Source organism: Cebus imitator, unplaced genomic scaffold (assembly GCF_001604975.1).
Source record: "Cebus imitator isolate Cc_AM_T3 unplaced genomic scaffold, Cebus_imitator-1.0 Scaffold112, whole genome shotgun sequence".
NCBI classification, from domain to species: Eukaryota; Metazoa; Chordata; class Mammalia; order Primates; family Cebidae; genus Cebus; species Cebus imitator.
The window spans coordinates 5,390,294-5,412,993 of NW_016107427.1; the positions used below are offsets into that span (position 1 = coordinate 5,390,294).

Sequence of the window (22,700 nt, forward strand, 5' to 3'; positions counted from 1 at the left end):
TTGAGCCACCGCGCCCGGCCTACATTTATTAGGTTTTAATCAACATTTTACTTTCTCAGTCATCACATCTTTAAAACACTTTTTTTGTTGCTCAATATACAATAAAGCTTTTAAAGAGTTTAGATAATCTACATCTTTCATAAAGCCTAGGAATAGAATATAACACCAGTTATTCTAATTTTCTCTTCACCACAGGGCAAGAATGAATACCTTGCATTTTTACAATGCTTTATACTTGCCCCCCAAAAACCAAACCTACATTTAATTACCAAAATAATAGGACTATCCAGCAATATTTTGAGGAGAGGGAAACAAGACTTATTATCTCAAGTTTACAGGTTGAAGAAATAAAGGCTTATATAAGCTAAATAATTTGTTCAGAGTTGCAAATACCTGGTAGATAGCAGAGGTCAAGTTTGATTAAAGTTTCTGAATTTTTAAATTATAGACCTCAATTTCTTCCCTGAAATTACATTTTTTGATATAGATACAAAAAGACAAGTACCGCCATATGGTCCTCCTCAAATGCTGCCCTTCACCGTCCGTGTTTCTCGTGCCCTGCAGGAAAGGATCCCCCACCCTACCTCACCGCACAACCTTTTGACTCGTATTTCACACTCTTATCTCCAGTTGCTTCCATGGAAGCAGATAGGCTGACCAGTCTTGGGCAGCTCCAAGGCGCCTGGTGTGGCCCTGGGCACAGAGCTGAGTGGGTCTTGCAGGTGGTAAAATGTGGCCTCACCTCATGAGTAGAAAGGGAGGGCTTCCTGGACAATTTCTCATGTTCATAGAATAAATGAGGGTGAGGGCTGGGCATGGTGGCTCACACCTGTAATCCCAGCATACTGGGAGGCTGAGGTGGGCAGATTGCTTGAGCCCAGGAATTCAACACCTATACTACTACTACTGCTGCTAAGAATAAAGCTGGGCACGGTGGCACACCCCTGTAATCCTCCTACTGGGAAGGCTGAGGCAAGAAGGTCACCTGAGCTGAAGGCCGAGGCAAGAGGTCAAGGCTGCAGTGAGCCATGATTACACCAATGCAGTCAGATTGAGCAATAGAATGAGACTCTGGCAAAAAAAGGAAAAGAAAGAAAGAGAGAGAGAGAGAAAGAAAGAGAGAGACAGAGCGAGAGAAAGAGAGAGAGAGAGAAAGAGAGAGAGAGAGAGAGAGAGAGAGAGAAAAGCTGGGTGCAGTGGCTTATGCCTGTAATTCCAGCAATTTTTGAGGCTGCGGTGAGTGCATTGCTTGAGCCCAGGAGTTTGAGACCAGCCTGGACATCGTAGTGAGACCCTGGCTCTATGAAAAATACAAAAAATTAGCTGGGTGTGGTGGTATGCACCTGTAATCCCAGCTACTTGGGAGGCTGTGGTGGGAGGATCACCTGAGCCTAGGAGATTGAGGCTTCAGTGAGCCCAGATGGCACCACTGCACTCCAGCCTGGGCAACAGAGCAAGTCTCTGTCTCAAGGAAGAAAGAAAAGGAAAGAAAAAGAAGAAATGAGAGTAGCCACATGATTCTGTCATTTAAGTGTCACAGGATAACAAGCAAAACATCAGTGCCTGTTCTACTTGACCTTGGTGAAACTCAGCCTTGTGACCCATGGTACTGGATAGAGACCACAACACCTTGTCTACCCAGAGTGCCCGGAGCACTGTCTGCAGTTAGCTCCTGGAGGCTTGTCCTCAGTAGGCTTAGGGCATGTGGAGCCCTAGAAAGCCCAGGGACCCATGGAGGGCCCTGGAGAGATAGCACCTGTGGCTGCTGGGTTCGCAGGCCTGGCAGGATCCACTCAGGTAGGAACTAAAAGCAGAGGCAAGGAGGGGTGGATGTTGAAGCAGAGGTACACTTGGGATTGAGGAACCAGTGAGAGAAAGGTGGAAAATGAAGGGGCTCGGTGATGGGACGGGGTCATCTTGTGATTCGTCCTTGCTGAGGTAGGAGTGTCTACTTTATCCCAGTTGCGACTGAGCTCATTTTGAGATCTAAGGAAGGACTATAAAGGCCAGTTTCATGACTGCCGTACTTTCTTCTTGTCTGTACTTTCCTAACCTAGCTCCGAATGCTTTGGTGCAGGAAGCATTTATGTTGCCTCCATCCTGCCTGAGCGAGTGAAGCTGCCCGGGTGCCTCTACTCTTCCGGCAGAAGGGAGCAGGTGGAGTCATGGTTCTCCTCGGGGCTTCCTTCGGAATAGCCTGTCCCACTGGGGCTTGATCAGTGTCCCAGTTTCCTGTATGCCTTCAACCCCCAAATGGTGTTCGAGAGCATTTTTTAATGTTTATTTTTAACTCTGATGCCCTCTCTCACTTATCACGCCACGCGGTAACTCCACAATCATATTCGCAGGAAGAATTCACCTCCTTGTCATCACGATCCCCCAGAAGCATTTGCTTCCCATTCCTGTCTTGAAAGATGTGACTTGTAAACACTGGTTTCTGTAGGCACCACTGATTTCCTGATGTCGTTTTGATCAACCTCTAGAGGAAATACATTCAGCATTGTATGCTGAATATAATGTATGTAATGGCAGCTTGCTGCTGCAGGAAGAACAAGGACTTGGAACTCAAGTAAGCCTCAGAGCAATGCTGCCTAGCTGTGGGACTTCCAGTAAGGTTTCTCAGCTTCTTGGGACCTCAATTTCCTCCTCTGTAAACTGGGCATGCTATCCTTCCATCACAGGTCAGCAAGAGGAAGTTCGCTGTCCTGCACAAGCATGGTACCCAGGGCTTGGCACTTGGGGGGCCGTCCATGGGAGCCCAATTTTATGAACCCCTCTTCCTACTGGGGGAAGTGGGGGAGCCTGGGAGGCGGGTCCTGCTGTCTGTTGAGCAGCACCTTCCACCCCTGAAGGAACCCAGTGAGACCCTTTGAGCTTCCAGAGACAGGCAGATGCATTCTATACGATGGGTGCTTAGAAGTGCTTCCCCCAAAGCATGAACTAATGCACGTGTTCTTGGAGGCAATGGTGCCTTGTGTGCTCGAGGCACGGGCTATATCCCAGTGTGCTGCTCAACTGCTCACTCCTTCTTTCCCCTAGGGAGCAGCCCCCTTTAACAGTTTCCTACTTTGGGCTTCTAGAGAGAAAGGCGTGGCCAAATCCCCCCACCGAATGCTTGAAAGGCCCCCGACACCCAACGCATCATTTTCCTGTCTCCTGGGAAAGGCGTGGAGTTAATAGGTGGGGAGGACCACTCTTGTTCTCAGATCAGCTGCAGTGAGAGTCTGGATGCCCCATTCCCAGCCAGGAGAGATGGTGGGAGTCCTGCTTTAGCTAGGAATGAAGTTTCTCGCTTTGTAACACATATGAACAAAGAGAAGCAGCAGCCCAGCCCCTTCGTTCCTCAAATGAAATAAGAAAGTTGGGATTCATGCCTCACTTACACGTGCCTTACCCGTTGATTAAGAATTGTTGTGGATTGAATCGTGTCTCCCCCCAAGTCCATGTTAAAGTCCTAACCTCTAGAATCTCCAAATGTGATCTGATTTGGGGCTAGGGTAATTGCAGTTGGAGTTAGTTAAGATGAGATCATGCTGAGTAGAGTCGGTCCCTAATCAATTATGACTGGTGTCCTTACAGAAAGAAGGAATCTGGGTATAGACGCAGACACACGCATGCACACACAGGGAGAACACCGTATGAAGACAATGGCAGAGCCAGAAGGAAGCCAAGGGACACTAGCGACCACCACCACCACCCGAAGCTGGGGAGGCCAGGAGCCGATTCTCCCTCCTGGCCTCAGGAGGAGCCAGCCCTGCCCACCTGTTGATGTTCCACCTCCAGCTGAGTGAGTACATTCCCATAGGAACATCAAGGACTTGGATGTCAAATAAGCCTGAGAGCAATCCTGCCTAGCTGTGGGACTCTGAGTTACATTTTTCAGCATCTTGGGGCCTCACTTGTCGTGCCAGAAGTCTCTGACATGTTACTGACCCTCTGACCCTGGCATCCGGATGAGGGTTTCTGGGCTGCTGGGATTGCAAGGATCCCCACAGGGCAAAGGTTGGCACCCTATGGGTGTCTGGGCATGGGTGAGAAGGAGAAAACAAACACTAAACTCCACAGTGGGCATCAGTCCTGCACCTTCTGGCCAGCAGGGAATCCTCCTGCAGGCAGGTCTGAGACAGGCTTCTGAGTAAGATTTCTTTGGATGGAGAAGTTTAATGGGGGAGAGACACGGTGGCAAACAACTGATCCAAGCCATGTCCTTTCTTCCCCAGGTGAGGCCACCTGCAGAGGTCACGCTGCGGATTCTGGAGTCCATGCTCATTTTCAAGGCGTGGAGCTCTCTGTATCCCTTTCTCTCTTTATCTGCTTTCTTTCCAGAAGTGCCTTGGATGCATCCCTCCCTTCTCTTTTCTCTGCATGAGCACATTGCTGACCACCTTCTCTGGTTTGCTTTCCCACACTGAGGAGTGCTTCTAAGGTCAAGGTGCCCTGGGGCTGACAACTACTGATGGGGGCATTTATAACCAAATAAATATTGAAATGGTCAATGGTCTACAAAGCAAATGTTAGTGGTGACCAACAGCAGTAAAACTGGGGACGCGGGACTCTGCACCTTCTTGCATGTATGTTCCTTACAAGACCCCAGGGCCAACTTCAGCCTCTCCAGCATGCTCAGAAAATCCTTGGTGGCTCCCACCCCCAGCTTAGTCTTTCAGACAGTCCTCAGACTAAAGCAAGGGATGGGAGAAAATTGTTGAAGATTTTCCAGAATGCCGAGAACACTCACTGTGGTGGAGCGTGGCACATACTGGCTCTTTGTTGCATGTGCATCAGTGTCAAGCAGCCAGAAGCCTCTCCTCTGAGAGGCCTGGCCCTCCAGTTTAAATGACAAATGGAAGGGAATGGGTCCTGGAAGACCCCACATGGGTGGGATGGGTTCTGGAGAACATCTTCCAACTCCTCTTCAGGAGGAGGTTGGGTCAGATCAGCTCTGTGGCCACCTGGGCACCGGAGGGGCAAGATACAGGCTGGTCTGGCCCACAAGAGGAAGAGCACCATGTTCTGGTGAAGCCCACACTGGAACCAAAGGCCCTGGGAGGGATCCTGGCTCTGACATCTCCCAGCCATGTGGCCTTGGGCAAGGTCCCTGACTTGGACTCAGCCTCCTCATCTATAAAATAGGCAGAACAGTAATACTGACCTTTTAGGTTGTATAGAGTTCACATGCATCAAGCACTTACCACCATGCCTGGCAGACCACATGCCCTAAACACACACATCCGTGAAATGAATCCCTCAGGAAGCAGCTGCTGGGGGCAGCGTGGGGCAGAGAGGCAGCTGCCTGGTGGAACTGGCAGTGGGAGGAATGCTTTATGCAGAGGACACTAGGTAGCGTCACCTGTCTCCTACCCAGCGTCTCCACTGGAATGGAATGTCAGACTCACACCATGCGTTCCTTTCCCTGCCAAGACGCCTCCTCTTAGCAGCGAGCAAGAAAGTTGTTCGAGTGGATGGAGCCAAAAGCCCATTTGGCAAGAATGCTGTTTTGGAAAATGCTTAGCAGTGTGGGTTGGGATGAGGTTTTCTGTGCCTTTCCATTATTTCTTCAGCTTCATGTAACCCTGACTGAGCAATGCTCAGCAGAGTGAAGGCTGGGTAGCAGATGGACAAGATTTTCTCAAACTCCTTTCTGAGCCAATTTCAAAATATAGAGAGGGAAAAATCCTTGTGTTCTCTCTTTGGTTTTGAGAGGTTTCATATGCAGACACAATTTTAAATTTTTTTTTTTTTTTTTTTGCCCCCAATGAGATGCTTGGAGACGGTGGTAGTGGAACAGGAAGGAATTTATATGCATTGAGGAATTTTTCACCCCAAGGCCCATATTCTCCTATAATTCAAGAAGTGAGTGGGTAGTGTTTTTGTTTTTGTGAGAGGGGTGGTGGGGGGGGAGGGAGAGAGAGAGAGAGAGAGAGAGAGAGATAGATTATGTAGAGAAGTCCGAAATGAATACAGTAAATACCAGTTTGGATTGGTTCTGTGATATTAAGTAGGCAGCCAAAAATTTTAGTCTGCTTAATTCTTAGCTCATCTAAGTCTACAGTTGACTGATTGATTGACTGATTGACTTATTGAAATACTTATTGAACTCTCATTGGCCAGACACTGGTCTAGGGCCCAGGAATTCAGCAATAAATGAAACAAGACCAAAAAAAAAATATACCCCTTTCAACCTCATTTTCTTGGGAAGAGGGTGGGAAGCTGTGGCATGAGGGGGGGCCGCATCCCGGCCAGCCCATCCATGAAAGCCACAACCCACAGATGGTGGCCAAGGAGCTTCCAGTTCCTTGCATGGCCTCTGCCTGTGGCCCCACACTCTTGGCTCCCTGTGCAGATAACAACCACCACTTGGGTTTAATTTAGGCTGAAGCTTTAAGGGAAATCAAAAGCAGCCATTCCCACAATGGAATGTTTGAAGATTTCCGGGTCGAGGAAAGTCCCGGTGGCAAGCGTCACTCACTCACACCAAGCAGGTTGGAGCCTGCTGGGCAGCATCCAACACATTCCACTCCCTGCTCTGTCCAGTTCCTCATGGTGCAGACTCTGCATGTCATATGAATTTGGGACTTTCCAGTCCCACCTCTGGGAGTCACCTATAAATAGCTGATTTGGGTGTCTGCTACCACTGTTTATTTGCTTCCAACGTAATGATATTTATCCCCCAGGGACATTGCTCAATCAGTCCTCATTCACTGTGCATCTGGCACATGCTAGGTACTGTGGGAACTAAGGGGTTATGGCAGACTCAGTTGCTTCAAGCTCTGGATTTGAAGAATTCTGGGGTTTTCAGCGACCCTAGGACTCAAACACCACCACCGCCAAACAACAACACAGTACAACACAACACGACATATCACAACACAGTGCTGGCAACCACAGGAATGATAGCAACAGAATCCACGGCGGCGGCAGCCACACTGCCGGGCGTGGAACCCGGCCTGGAGCGTGAGTGGCTCTGCAGGTGGAACCCGGCAAGCTCAGCATGGTCAATTTCCCCGGCAGAATGAGAGGATGATTTTTAGGCTAACAGAATCCTCAAAAGCCCAAATGTTCCCGTAAGAGTTGAGAAATGTGGAGGTAACAGGAGTCAAGAGAAGAAAGAAAACAAAGGTCAGAGAGCCGGAGGGCACCGCAGGGAGGATGATTTGATTTGGAAACAAGGGTGCGTCAGAGCCTCTTCTGTCCCAGTTCAGGTTCCCCAGGTGCTCCTTGTGTTCTTTTTGTTTTTTTTTTTGAGACAAAGTCTTGCTCTGTTGCCCAGGCTGGAGTGCAGTGGCCCGATCTCTGCTCACTGCAACCTCCACCTCCCAGGTTCAAGCAATTCTCTGCCTCAGCCTCCCGAGTAGCTGGGATTACAGGCACATGTGCCACCACACCCAGCTAATTTTTGTCTTTTTATTAGAGATGGGGTTGTACCATCTTGGCCAGGCTGGTCTTGAACTCCCGACTTTGTGATCCACCCCTCTCCACCTCCCAAAGTGCTGAGATTACAGGTGTGAGCCACCGCGCCCGGCCATTCCTTGTGTTCTTTTGGGGTGAGTCTGACCAGCTTCACATGTGTGCACCCGACAGTGCCCCACCTGCTCACGCCTGCCCCTCTCGCCTCCCACCCTGGGCTTCCCTGCTGCAGCCACACAGGGCCCTCCTTGGAGCCACTCCCACGCAGTGTGACCTTCTTTGAGGACTGGGTGGGGTAGGGGGGTACTCTCCAAGGGATGCTCCCGAGAGGTCTGTAAGGCTTCCAGGGCGCTGTCCTGGGAGCGTGCAGGCTGTCACAGAGTCCACACCGGCGACTGGCCTCTTAGCATCCTCGCTTTGCCCCGTCCCTCCCTCCTGTCCTGGGGTTTGTGCTCACCCGTAAAGCAGTAGCCTGGGGACACTCTGCCTTGGGAAACGAGCTCCAACCCGGGGTGCTCGCAGCACCATCCCGAGACCTGCCCTGTCACGTGGGATCCGACGCGCTCCAGCGACAGCAATCGCTGAAGGAGCACCGAGTGTCTTGCCAACATCGCGTGCATTCTGTATTGCAGACTCATCATGATTATGCCCATTCTGTAAATGAGAAAATGGAGGGAGAGGTTAAAGACCTGGCCTAAGGGCTCAGCGTTGTTAACTGTTACTTGCAAGACTGAATGCCATAGCCCTTGATGCCACAGCTGATTTCCAGAGAGCAGAGACAACGCCGTGGGAGGGGGAGGGAGGGCAGGTGGCCAGGAGAAATTTACTTGAATAGTCTCTGGGTCATAAGCATAAGCACAAAACGTCTGTGGGATGTGTGTGTGTGTGTGTGTGTGTGCTGACTGCATACATGTATGCACGTGTGCATATGTGCTTTGTATTGGGGTTATGCGTGTGTTGGGTACGTGCATGTATGATGTGTGGCGTGCATGCAAGTGTGCATGTGTATTGTGCATGTATGTGTACTGTGTGCATACACATTGCACATGCATGTGTTGTGTGTACATGTGTGTTGCATGTGTTGTGAGTGCACCTGTGTTGTGTGTTGTGAGTGCATTTGTGTTGTGATTGCATGTGTTGTGTGTGCACATGTGTTGCATGTTGCAAGTGCATGCATGTTGTGTGTTGTGAGTGCATGTGTTGTGTATATTGTGAGTGTGTGAGTGTTGTGTATGTTGTGAGTGCATGTGTGTTGTGAGTGCACATCTGTTGTGTGTGTTGAGTGCATGTGTGTTGTGTATTGTGAGTGCATGTGTGTTGTGTATATTGTGAGTGCATGTGTGTTGTGAGTGCATGTGCGTTGTGTATGTACATGTGTATTGTGTGTGTTGTGTGTGGTGTGTGTTGTGAGTGCATGTGTGTTGTGTGTTGTGAGTTCATGTGTGTTGTGTGGGCACATATGTGCATGTGTGGCATGTGGGTGTGTACATGTCCTTTGAAGCACAGTGACTCCTGAGGCAGGTGTCTTCCCCATGGCTGGTCCAGACAGGCTGCGACTGCCATCGGTTCCATTTGTTGAGATGCTAAGATGGGGCAGGGGAGAAATGGAGCTGGGAGAGTAGCATTTTCTGTTATGTTTGGGCGGCCTTAGTTTGGATTCCCCCCACAAGCAAATCCTCTGAAAAGAGCAGAGCTGCACATCATTTGTGTGGGAAAGCGATCTCAGGGACTAGGAAGAAGTGAGACTGAGGAGGGAAGCCCAGCCCAGAGTATGTTCTGGAGCTGATCCCTGCTGTGAACATCTGGGCTCCGTCTTGCTGGGAAGTGGGAGGGGACAGGATCACCACCAACTTCCACCCCCAACCAAGGGCTGCTCGGGCGTGTCAACTCTTTTGCTCTTCCAGGTGTACGATGGCTCCCCCCTGACGAGTGAGTGGGTGGGCTCCTGCAGGTGCCACAGCTGCAGCAGCCAAATCGTCCTGAGAAAGAAGCAAGAGGTGTGTGCAGCCCCAGGCTGGAGGTGGAATCAGCCCCTCCTGTCTGCAGCTGGTTACCACAGCAACAGCTGGAGCAAAAGGGTGGACTGAGAGGATGTGAGGTGGTATGTAAAAATGTCCCGCACAGCATCCAAAAGAGATGTCCTGGAAATAGTTGGCTATCTGAGCCTGGAGTTCAGAGGTAGAGCTGAGCTATTGGTATAGGCATCATCAGCATAGAGATGATACAGCTGTGGGACCTCAACTAGAGGAAAGTCAAAGATGAGCATCTAAGGGTGACCTCTGAGCTGCCCCTTCTGAGAGGGGTGAGGAGGAAGATCCAGTAAAGGAGTCAATCTGAATGGAGCAGAAGGAAAACCAGGGAAGTGGGTGTGATGAAATCCTCAGAAGGCAAACCAGATGAGGATGTAAAAATCATCAATGGGTCACAGATGGGCTTGATGAGAGTGGCTTCGGTGCTGTAGTGGGGAACATCTTGATTGCAGGTGTGGACAGAAGATGGAGATTGCTTTTAAGATCCAGGCTCTCACAGGGAGCAGGCCAACGAGGCAGGAAGGAGGAGGTGCTTTATTTTTCCAAATGGTATTTTCAATATCTCACCAAAAAATATTTGAGTAACCATCTCCGTGTGAATTGCATCTTGTTACTAACAGCACAGAGAATTACAAATTATGTTACTTCCAAATTAACCAGAAGCAAGGCTGGTTCAACATACGCAAGTCTATAAACGTAATTCACCACATAAACAGAACCAAAGACAAAAATCACATGATTATCTCAATTGATGCAGAGAAGGCCTTTGACAAAATCCAAATTAACCAGAAAAGAGAAGAGGAGGAAGATGAAGATTAGACATCATTTATCCAGAATATTTTGTATGAGTTCTTGAATAAGACTTGGAAACTAAGCCAAAAAAGAGAGAGAACAGAGGCTGGACATCTGCTGCGAGGCTGAGGGGGAAAGTGATTCCATCTCAGTACTCACGATCACATTTCCATTCCGTGTTGTTAGCGTAATTTATGTATTTTACAGTTGAGGAAAGTGAGTCTAGAAAAGTTTTATTACTAACTCATGTTCACCCAGATGAGGGCTGGAGAGGTGATCTGAACCCAGCTCCATGGGACCTGGGAGTCTAATTGCTTTCTGGGACCACAGCGTCATGTAAGGGGCAAGGGCTAAGGTACACCATGGTGAGTGGCAGGCATGGACGGAAGGGGAGTAGCTCATTCTCTAGGAGGAGTTTCTCTCTGTAGGAACTCAGGTTCTGGAAGGTTCCGGTTCAATTTTCCAGAATCATGGATAACCATTTTAGTTTTCTGCCACTGAAATTCCTGTGATGGGGCTGGCTCTTATGAGTGGCTGGAGCCACCGTGACACCGTGCAATGGAGAGTGAAGAGCTGGCGCTGGACACAAACTCCTCTCAAAGCCGTTTCTCCGTGTTCCCTGTCCTCCCATCCCCCTTCTGTTCGTTCTGTGGAGGACCTAAGCTCAGGCTCTGAGGATAATTTGTGAAAACAAAAGAAATGGGCAACAGTTTGTGTAAGTTTCCCATTTATTTTTCCCTTTTCCATCACAAATGCTCCCGGGGTAGTGTTGAATGATGATATCTCATCTAACCATTTGCAGGTAGCAGCAATAGATAAAATAGAGATGGAGAAAACACCCAACAGAGTTGTATTCTATTATCGACGTGGCTACCTGGAAAAATTGGTGCATATCTTGGTTAAAGCCTTGTAAACTGAGGAAAAATTAAGTTCAGCATGCTCTGGGAAAACAGTCTGTCTCCATTTTGAATAACTACTACTTACTGACCATGACCTTGAGATGACCAGCAGATGTCAGTATAACGTAGGTCTAGCAGGAGCCTGTGTCCAAACAATGAGGTCAGCGCTGGTGAGAACTTACTCTCGGACATCAAAGACCCCCAAAATAAAGGAATGGCCTAGACCCGCAAAACCATGATGCGTTGCATTCTTCCTTAGGCTATGGTGTGAATAAATACTTGAGGAAAATGGCTTCTTAGTTCAAAGAAAATGCAGGAAACGTTCAAGGAAATGAAGAAAAAAGAAAGCAAGTATTTACTTGGGTTAGCCTTCTTTAAAGACCATAAGGTATAGATAGGCTAATGCATAGAAATCTGATACAATATGATATTCTAGAACATTCTAGAGCTACGTCGATGGGTATAAATAGCTCCCACAGCGTATTGTGGATATTTTTTAAATTTGGCATGTATAATGTGATTCTACTTATAGAATGTTATACATTCAATACATTTTAATTTAAAAAATAGAATTTGATTTGTAAAAAAATATTTTTTAAAAAAACAAATTGCATGGTCTGTCCCACTCAAAGTTACACCTCTGGGCAATTTTTACACTTTTTTTGTGGTCGTAAGAGTTTCATCGTGGTCATTCTCGGTCGCCATCTCTTTCTGAAGTTAGAAAGGTGGTAGACCAGTTGTTACCTTTACATCTTGTCCCATGCTGCTACTGCTGCTGCGTCTTCTTCTTCTTCTTCAGATGGAATCTCGCTCTGTCACCCAGGCTGGAGTGCAGTAGCGCGATCTCAGCTCACTGCAGCCTCTGCCTCCTGGGTTCAAGCAATTCTCCTGCCTCAGCCTACCCAGTAGCTGGAATTACAGGCATCCATCACCATGCCTGGCTAATTTTTGTTTTTGTTTTTTAGTAGAGACAGGGTTTCACCATATTGACCAGATTGGTCTTGAACTCCTGACCTCAGGTGATCCACCTGCCTTGGCCTCTCAAAGTGCTGAGATTACGGGCTTGAGCCATTGCACCTGGCCCCACACTTCTTTATCTTAGATTTTTCTAGCCCAGCCCAAAGGGAACACATGCTTGAGAAAGGCTTATAAAAAGATAAATAAGACCTAATCATTGTCTTCATAAGAATTTACTCTCCTTGGGGAACAAAATACACACATAAGCAGTTTTGGTGAATATGGTTAGTGCCATTCCTACGTGGGATACGCTACTCCTTCCTCCTCCTTGCCCATCCAACTCCAGCTTTGCAATTGGCTCTTAGCTTAAGCATCAGCTCATCCAGGAAGCCTCCTGAATCTCCACATTGCCTGAGGACTGCCTTTACCCTTGCATGTGCTTTTCTGCCCCAGGGCCGCCTTCTCCTTCCTCGGGATTGCATGCTAGAACAGGGTCTCACTGAATGTCAACAAATTTGTGTGTCCAGAGCCGCCCTTTATCAGTGGTGGGTGGGAGGTGATGGCTAAACACCCAGCTTCTACCTTCTTGCCAGGACAGCCTGGGGACATGTACCATATATGCAGCCTCCCAGACGTCCCCAGTGGGGTTGGGCCCAGGTGCCCACTGTGCACTCTACATAGGTTCCTTTCTTTCTCTATCTCATTCCCCCCGCTCCTCCGTGAGTATTTCTTGGCTCTTGTCCCAAATTAACTGCTGTGCTCAACTGCTTGTCTCCAGGTTTGCCTCATGGAATCAATCCTGGAACAGCACTTACCAGGCTGCATTATACTTGCTTGCTTTCTGTGTCTGTTCCTTTAGCCTACAAGCTCCATGAGGACAGGGGCCACATCTGTGTCTAGCTCTGTCTCTGGATAGACTCTGAATGGATCTTTATTAACTCATCAAGTCGCATCTGGATTCTGGGTATAATTAGCTGCATAAAAGGAGGGGAGCTTGCATGTCCCAGGCTTTCACCTTTGGCCTAACAGATTGAAGAAGAGTTTTGCTCAATATCCACTTCTAAGAAGAGGTGGCCAACACATTCCAGGTTTATTTTATTTTATTTATTTATTTATTTATTTTATTTATTTATTTATTTTAACTCCATGAATCCTCTGTTGGGAGGAAGCATTTTAATCCGAGGTAGGGGATGGTAACACTGTACAGGGAGCACTCACAGCTCCAAGAGTTTCCCTTCAAATTATGAAGAAGCTCCTGTAAATAACTAGATTTCCTATGGCCTGGTCCTCTGCCAGTGGGAAGGAGGGGAAATGAATGTGAAAAGCATTGTGGTCTGCCGTCTGGTCATTCATAGATCCAATTCTGAGCACAGCTCTTGAAATCTACCGGTTCCTCAGGGTGAAACCATAAGCCGATCTCCTTCTCTGCACTCTCCACGGAATCGCTGCCGTGTATAATGTTCCTGCCGACTTGTATGCAGAAGTCTCCACGGATGGTCCCAGGCTTGGAGTCCACAGGATTGGTCTCTCCGAGCATGACTCAGCCTGTCTTCACCACGTTCAGCCCCTCCCAGACCATGGCAACTACCGGCCCTGAGTGCATGTATTTCACCAGGCCAGCAAAGAATGGACGGTCCTTCAGGTCGATGTAGTGTTCCTCGAGAAGGTCTTCAGAAGCTTGCATGAATTTCAGACCAACAAGGCGGAATCCCTTCTGCTCAAAACGCTTGATAATCTCTCCCACAAGACCCCGCTGGACCCCATCTGGTTTGATCGCAATGAAGCTACGCTCACAGTTGGCCATGGTCCCCTCCAGCTGCTTGGGTTTGACTCTAGGTTTATTTTAATCTGTGACTTCTCAGAACAATTTTCCTTTTTCATTATTCATTCCAGCCAACATCCTCTCTCTTCTGGTATTGGGTATCCCTTCCCCACATATCATCCTGAGAAAGCCAGGTGCATTCACACCACTGTGTCTGTGCAATTGCTGTTCATTTTCCTGGGATATCTCTCTTTTCCATGCCCCTTACTTCCCTGGGTCTTCTGATTTCAGTTTCTTCTTCTAGGCTTGGAGTGTGCCCCTTTCCCTGGAAGAGACTTTGTTGCCAATGCTGCAAAAAAGGCAGCCAACTCCTGGGGACAAAACCATGAATGAAGAAAATCTCTTCCAGGGAAAGGGGCACAGTCCAAGCCTGGAAGGAGGAAAAGAAGTCTCCTCTGTGTTTATGATTGGGGAAGAGGAGCATAGTGTCTAAGAAGGCAGATCCTGGAGCCCAGCTGTCTGAGTCCTAATCTCAGCTCTATCTCCCATCACCTGTTTGACTGGGGTAGATTACCGAACTTTCCTAGGCCTAGGGGTGTGTTTCTACAGAAAGCCTTCTTTAATGTAAGGACTTTGTCAGTTTCTCTTTGTAATTAAGAATCAGAAATTCTGGGGGTATGGGACAGGAAATAGTGGCAATAAGAGATTAAAATCCATGAAGTGGAATGTCTTGATCAACAAGTGAAATGAGCTTCTGCAAACACACACACACACACACACACACACACACACACACACACGAGTGCGCGCACACACACGTGCACACACATTCTCTGTTGAAATATGCAAATACTTTCACTTGGGTGTTTATTCCGCATACTCCTTGCTCCTGCTGGTGGTCTAGTAATTTCACAGTAGGCACAGAGGGGTCTTTTTTCTGTAGAAGGCTGGCTCCCTCACAGCCTGGTTCTGTCATACCTGCTTTTCCTTCTTCTTGGAGCTGTCCCCTGAGGCATTCTCCTCCAGGTCCCATTCCCTGGGTCTGGTACCTTCTCTGGAAATGCTTAATTAATACTAAGGTCTGCAAAAGCTGGCTGACCTCACTGTGTCCCCCACACCCTGTGCCTGTCTGTGCTGTTGACTTTGATAGTAGCACTTTGCTGTAGTTGTTGATTTCCTCCTCCCTCTTTCTCCCTCCAGACGATTTCACTTTTCCTTCTGGTGATGATGGCTCAGGGTTTACAATGCAGCCAGCCTCCCATATCCACACGTTCCACAGTCACAGATTCAACCAACCTCGGATCATAAGTAGTTAAAACATTACTACAGGATAATACACACTTTACAATTCAATGTAATGACCATTTACATATCATTTACGTTGTATTAGTTATCATAAGTAATCTAGAGATGATGTAAAGTATTCAGGAGGATGTGTGAGGTTATATGCAAACCATACCACGTTACATAAGGAATTTGAGCATCTCTGGGTTTCAGTATCTGCAGAGGGTCTTGGATCCAGTTCCCCATGGATATTGAGGGATGACTGTAGACACTCTAAACTTACAGTCTGCCTTCAAATAGATTATGTAATTTGTGTATAATGTATGTGTATAATGTAATAACCATATGGCAGTGTAATTCCACCCCTCCACTGTCTTTTCTGCTATTTATGGCATGCGTTTTACTTCTACAAAATGTTAAAACCCCACAATTGTTATTTTTGCTTTTAACAGCCCATTAACTTTTAAAGACATCATAAAAAAAGAAATTCTTTTATACCTACCCTCATTTTGAACTCATTTTTGCCATTTCTGGAATTCTTTATTCCTCTACACCTTTCTGAGTTTCCACCCGGTATCATTTTATTCTGTGTGTAAAACCTCCTTTAATATCTCTGGCTGTTCAGGTGTGCTGATGAAATATTCTGCAGACTTTTTTTGGGGGAAGAGGGGCTCTGAAAATGTCCTTTTTGCATGTCTATTTTTGAAAGGTTTTTTTGCTGAATATAAAATTTTAAGTTGTCAGTTTGTTTTATTCTTTGTGTTATTTAAAGATGTTTCATTGCATTGACCTATGACCTCATTTTAGGTTTGATTAGGATAAAAGGAACATTCTTATCCCTGTTCTCCACTGTGTAATGTCTCTTTTTTTCTGGATGCTTTTAGGATGACCTTCATCACTAGTTCTCAGAAATGTGATTATGATATATCTCAGTGTTTTATTTTTTTTGTGATATTCTGCCTGAGGGTTTGTGTGTGCTAATGTTTGTGTCCTCCCCAAAATTCTTACGTTGAAAACCTAATTACCAATATGACAGTATTAGGTGGTACCTCTGGGTAGCGGTTAACTCGTGAGGGAAGAGCCTCCACGAATGGGATTAGTATCCTTATAATCCCAGACACTGAAGCCTTGATCTTGGACTTCTCTAACTCCAGAATTGTATGAAATAAATTTCTGTTGCTTTTAAGCCACTCAGTTTGTGATCTTTTCTTACAGCAGCCCAAATGAGCTAAGACAGTGGGTTTCAATCTTTCATCAAACTTGAAAATATTTTGGCCATTATTTTTTAAAAAATTATTTTTATTTGGCCAGGCATGGTGGCTCACGCCTGTAATCCAAGCACTTTGGAGGCCAAGGTGGGTGGATCACCTGAGGTTGGGAGTTCAAGACCAGCCTGACGAACATGGTGAAACCCCGTCTTTAAAAAAAAAAAGAAAAGAAAAGAAAAAAAGATTAAAAAAATTATTTTTATTTACTCTTCCTCCGGGACTCCAATTTCTTGTCTACCGGACCACTCTATTTTGTCTCACAGTTGTTGAGGCCCTATTCATTTTTCTCCAGGCTTTTTTCTTCTCTGTTTTTAAGTTTGGATAGTTTCTGTTTCCCAGTCTTCAAGTTCAAGGAGCTTTTCTTCTAGTGCAAACATTGCTGTTAGACCCAACCGGTGAACATTTTATTTCAGATGCTGTGTTTTTCTATTCCAGAATTTCCACTGTTCATTATGGATCCTGTTTCTTGATTGAGATCCCTACATTCCCTCATCATGCTCATGTTTTGCTGTCTATGATCATACTTCTAATAGCTACTTCAAGGTTCTGGTTTGATACTTTTATACTTCTTATTGTGAATGGGTCTTTTTCTAATGACATTTTTCTCCCGGTATCAGGTCAATTGTCCTGTCTGCATGTCTAGTAAGTTTTTATTTTATGCTGGACATTGTGAATGGTAGCTTGTAAAGTGTGTGGATTATATTGTCTTCTTTGAAGTGTACTGAAGTTGTTTGTGTTTGAGTGTGTGTGTGTTTGGTTTTTGGTTTTGTTTCGAGACAGGGCCTCATTCTGTCACACAGGCTGGAGTGCAGTGGTGTGATCACAGCTCACTGCAGCCTTGACCTCCTTGGCTTGAGTGATCCTCTCACCTCAGCCTCCCAAGTGGTTGGCACTATAGGCACATGCCACCACCTCTGGTGAATTTTTATATTTTTTTTGTAGAGAAGGGGTCTTGCCATGTTGCCCAGATGGTGTTGAACTCCTAAACTCAAGAAATCCAGCTGTGTCAGCATCCCAAAGTGCTGGGATTACAGGCATGAGCTACCACACTTGGCCTGAGTTTTGTTCTGGCAAGTAGCTAATTTCCTTGTATGTAGTTCAGCATGATTCTGTCAGTCTTATTTTTAAGCATGTTAGGGTGAGTATAGAGTAGCTTTTGCTTCACAGCTAGAGAACCATAGTTTCTGAGACATGGCATTTCTGAGGCCTCAACTGAGTTCCTAGGGTATTTTTGAGATCTATGAATTCTTGTAAGTTGGTGCTCCTGTGTCACTTGACTCTTTGCAAGCTCTGGAATCTCTGTGTAGCTCTTTTCAGCCTCATCTTTCTGTGCCAAGGATAGCTGGTTGTTTATTGCTAAAAGCTTTGCCTGGCTTTATGAAATCTCATCCTCTATATCCCCAACTTACTATTCAGCCAGAGACTCAAGGAGACCCCTGTGTAAGTTTTTGCAACTCCTCCGTGAAGCGCCTCCAACCACGCCGTACTCTGTGCCATTCCTTCCCACAGTCTTAGCAACCAAACTCTGATCTTCGTCTTCTCCACTCAGCTCGGCACGATTACTATGCACTCCTATGCGCTGGTTTACAGTGGATGAAGAGTCTTTTACAGGTAAAGAAAGTGGCACACTCCAACCCTGGAAGGAGGAGCAGAAGATGGAGGATCCAGGGAAGAGGAGTAGGGGACGGGGACATCCCAGGCAAAATAAAAATAGGCATGGACTTGCCTTCCCTATACTATGATACAGAAAGTGCTGTAAGTCAGATAACTGGGCAAATCATAGGGCTTATCTCATTTTGCTCTCCAAGAGGTCACAGTACTGCCACATCTGATGTCCTACATCTTCAAACATTTTCCATTGTTTATGGGGGAAGGGCTGCTCTGTCACCAGTTACTCTGATTGGCTTCTCTGGATGTTGAGAGGAACACAGAGGAGATGGGAGGTGAGAGTTCAGTCTGTGCACCCCCAGCTCTCCACAGTAGGCAACGGCTCACAGTAGATGCCTGTAGCAGTTTCAAGAATGGGTCCCCCAAGATGTCTACATTCTAGTTCCCAGAACCTATGGGGATGTTACCCTCTATGGCAAAAGGGACTTTGCAGATTTGATAAATTAAGGATCTTGAGAGGGAGGAGATGATTCTGGATTATTTGGGTGGGCTCAGTGTCATCACAATGTCCTTAGAAATGGCAGACAACAGTGACACCAGCCAAAACAGGAGCTGAAGGATGGAACCAGAGGTTGGAAGGGTGCACTTGGAAGATGCAGGAGGGGGCCATGAGCCTCATAGGTCCCAGAAAAAATGAGGAATATATTCCTCTGTAAAGCCTCCAGAAAGAGCCTGGCTCTGCCAACACCTGGATTTTAGGCTTCTGACTTTCCGGACTGTAAAAGGACATATTTTGTTGTTCAAAGCCACTAAGTCTGTAGCAGTTTGTTACAGCAGCCACAAGAAACTAATTTATAGTGCCTTGTAAATCCTAAGGAGATTGAAGTTGCTCAATAGTAATTAATGTCCTAGTGATAATTAGCTAACAATTCTTTCAAATGTTTATGATTTTTGGCTAGTTATATATGGAATGAAATGAGAACACTTTAAGCAAAGAAGCAGTTGATCTCATAGAAATAAAAAGTAGGACAGAGGATGCTAGAGGCTGGGAAGGGTAGGGAGAAGGGAGGAGTAGGGAGAGATTTGTGGAAGGCTACAAAATTACAGCTATATGAGACAAATACTTTCTAGTGCTCTATAGCACTGTAGGATGACTCTAGTTAACAGTAATACATAGTTTCAAATAGTTAAAAGGAAGATATTGAATGTTCCCAACCCAAATGAATGATACATGTTTAAGATGATGGTTATGCTAATTACCCTGATCTGATCACCGTACATTATACGTATTGAAATGTCAGGCCGGGCACAGTGGCTCATGCCTGTAATCCAAGCACTTTGGGAAGCTGAGGCAGGTGGATCACTTGAGGCCAGGAGTTCGTGACCAACCTGGCCAACATGGTGAAACCCCGTCTCTACTAAAAACACAAAAATTAGTTGAGCATGGTGGCAGGCACCTGTAATCCCAGCTACTAGGGAGGCTAAGGCAGGAGGATCGCTTGAACCCAGGAGGCGGTGGTTGACATCACTATGTGCCCCCACGAACGTGTACAATTATTATTCAACAATTAAAAAAATAAAAGGTAAAAAAAAAAGCTGAATCTCATAACCAAAAAAAAAAAAAATAGAGAGGAAGGGATCTGGAATGTTAATATTAATTGGAAGCAGGATCTGGAAGGAGCCGTTTCATTCTCTTAACACAGGGTGAAGTGGGGAGGTTTTTATGAGCTCATTACGTTGACAGGAGAGTCAGGCCTTTCCTCATGTCTGCTAAGGTAATTCTTCTCCAACATCTGTCTTTCAAACGTTAGCTCCATTCCCTGGAGCCAGAAAGTCAGAGATCTTTAATGCAAAAGTTCTAAAGTAATTAACTCTGAGAGTAGTAATAGAAACCACTGTCCAATGCATTATATTTTATAGATTCCTCCTGCCAACATTGCTGTAGCCCAGCTTGGCCCGCTTGCCCAGCTGGCTACTGAATGCACAGGTAAGTCCTCTCAGTAATCCTTCTGGTGAATAAGATACTTGCCTACTTTAGTCCCCAGTTTTCCCTCCTTGGAAATAAAACTCAGCTCTGTGAATATGAAAATAACCATTTTATTCCTATCACTGAGCCTCTGCCCCCTCCAAAACTCCTTGTTTGGAATCTGTGCTTTTATAAGGAGCCAAAATACTCAACCCAGTAAGTGAATACAAGAAAAGATGCCTTAGGGCTCTTTTCAGCCTCACCTCTCTGTGCCGAGGATAGCTGGTGGCTTATTGCTAGGAACCACTCCCTGACGATTCCCTGTGAAGGCTGGTCCTCTGCTCCAAGGTTGCCGCCCTGCATGACCGCTCACAGGTGGCTAGTGGCCGGTGAGAACTGTTCTGCTCACAACTGGCAGCTGCCGCATCCTGATGCTTCCTTTCAGCCTCAGCCTCTGGGCTAGAAATTGGTTGCCTTTGACCACAGTTACTCTGTTCCCCAGCCTCGCTGTGATTATAAATAGCTCTCTCCATTCCAGGACAAGTGATTCAGGACTCACACGGGTTGCCATTTGATCGTAATTATATAATCACATCTGTGGGCTCTGCATGGGTTTTCAAATGAAGTGGTAAGTATTGGCTTACTGACTCTAGGGGCTGGTACCTTGGCAGAGGCAATTGTGTTTCTCCTCATCCTCAAGAAATTGGCATCGCGAACCAAATGTTCGGTGGTTATGGAATATTCTATATAAGATTCAAACTACTGCTTGGAAAAGCTAGGGAAGACCTTCTGGCATGCTGAAAGTTGATCTTTTCTGGCGTAACTGAAAATAGGATAGAAAGAAGGAAGAGTGTGGAGTTTTTCTCAGTGAAGTCACACAGACAAAATTAGTGCTAGAAGAGGCACTAACTTTAGAAAACGTGTCATGCGCTTGGATTGTGGATGGCAGTTTTAGTGCTCCTGTGTGCTCAACTTTTAAATGTCTCTCCAAAGATTTTATTAAGGGCATTCTTGTGGGGGCACGTAGCAATTTGGTGCTGGCTCTGGCAACCAGATGCCGGGCAGGTTCTAGGGCCTATTTCTGACTAGAGCGAAAAGCAAACAGAACTGTTTCTAAGAGAACATCTTTGCTGGATGTATGCTAACTTCTTGTTAACATTTAAAATCAATTCCTTGCTTTAATTTACTGTTAAATATCAGGTGTCCTGCTCCCGTCAAGGGGCAGAAAAACAAGTGGAAAAGAGCTTATTTGAACACCCGATGGGGGCTTATCCCCGGATTTAGTGTAGAAATAAGATTGAGAATACATGTGCTCTTTAAAAGATTTATATTCTAATTGGAAACAAAGCAGGAGGCTGGGTGTCAATGGCTGGCTGGACTGCATCTTGCCTTTATTCATTTGGACAGCTGCCTCCACTCTGCTTTAGGAGAACGGTCCCTGCTGCAAGCTCTCAGCTTTTCCATGTAGCCTGTGACCTCCCAGGGAAACATTGACCCCTGGCCTGTCCATCCATTTGTGCATTTATTCAGCAAAAATTGAGTGTCTGAGGCTGTGCTCTAGACACTGAACCAAATGCCCTGCCCTTATAGAGCTGGCCTTCTTGCAGTTCTGTTTTTGTAAATGTACGGAGCCAGCAGAGAGTTGTTCTCAAGCAGGTTCAGTGACACTTCCTCAGGGTCAGAATCCTTCCTGCCTCATCTGATCTGGGTTTTGCGTCCCTATGTCCTTCTGATGCAGAGAACACTGTCATTGTCACTGCTGTGAGGAACCCCACGCACCTGTCCACCCGCCCTACACAGAGGCTGGCTCAGCTGCACTCCTCACTGCCTGCATCACAGGATGCACGTGCTTGCAAACCCCTACTCCTATTTTTGTTTATTCATTTGTCATTTCCTTTTGTGCTCATCTCCCCTCTCATTCTCCCCATTTCCACTGGCCGTCAGGTGGATGTGTTTAATGCATAGCTCTTAATTCTAAGGTAATTTTAAAAGAAGGTGTCTCCAGTTTTGTGTACTATTGCTTAAATTGTTACATGAAGGATAAAAAGCTTGGATTCTGGACTCAGCCAGCTTGGGTTCCAGTCTGAGTTCTGCCATAGTCTGGGGGGCCTTGGCCTTACTACCCAACCTCTCTGCATCTTTGTTTCATCATCTGTAAGATGGAGCTGAGACTAGTAACCTACTTCACTGAATTGTTGCATGGATTAAATGAGTTAATACAGTGACGTGTTTAGAAGAGGGGCTGGAAGGTGGTCTTCCCTCTGTAAGGGCTGGCAACTACTACTGCCCGCCCATCTTCGCATGCAGATTATCTTCACCTTCCCCACCACAATTTAGAGAAAGAGACACTGGTGAGTCTAGGCGATTAACATTTGTCCCGGAAACCAGTCCCCAATTCTCTCTCTGTCCAGCTGTCACACTTCAGCATAGGGCAGTGGTGCTTAGAAGGAGAGAGTGGTCAGCTGGACATGGTGGCTCACACCTGTAATCCCAGCACTTTGGGAGGCCAAGGCGGATGGATCCTGAGGTCAAGAGATCAAGACCATCCCGGCCAACATGGTGAAACCCCGACTCTACTAAAAATACAAAAAATTAGCTGGGCATGGTGGCATGCGCCTGTAATCCCAGCTACTAGGGAGGCTGAGGCAGGGGAATCACTTGAATCAGGGAGGCAGAGGTTGCGGTGAGCGGAGTTCGCACCACTGCACTCCAGCCTGAGACAGGGCAAGA

At 46.5% G+C, this 22,700-nt stretch overlaps 1 protein-coding gene across 1 annotated transcript; it reads right to left on the reverse strand.

Annotated features, from left to right (window-relative positions):
- Positions 1-13,427: 13,427 nt before the first annotated feature.
- Positions 13,428-13,913, reverse strand: LOC108311244 (nucleoside diphosphate kinase A-like). Its single transcript, XM_017538623.2, is given in 1 exon segment — positions 13,428-13,913. A coding segment is annotated over 1 exon segment (459 nt). The 5' UTR covers positions 13,887-13,913.
- Between the last annotated feature and the right edge of the window lie 8,787 nt (positions 13,914-22,700).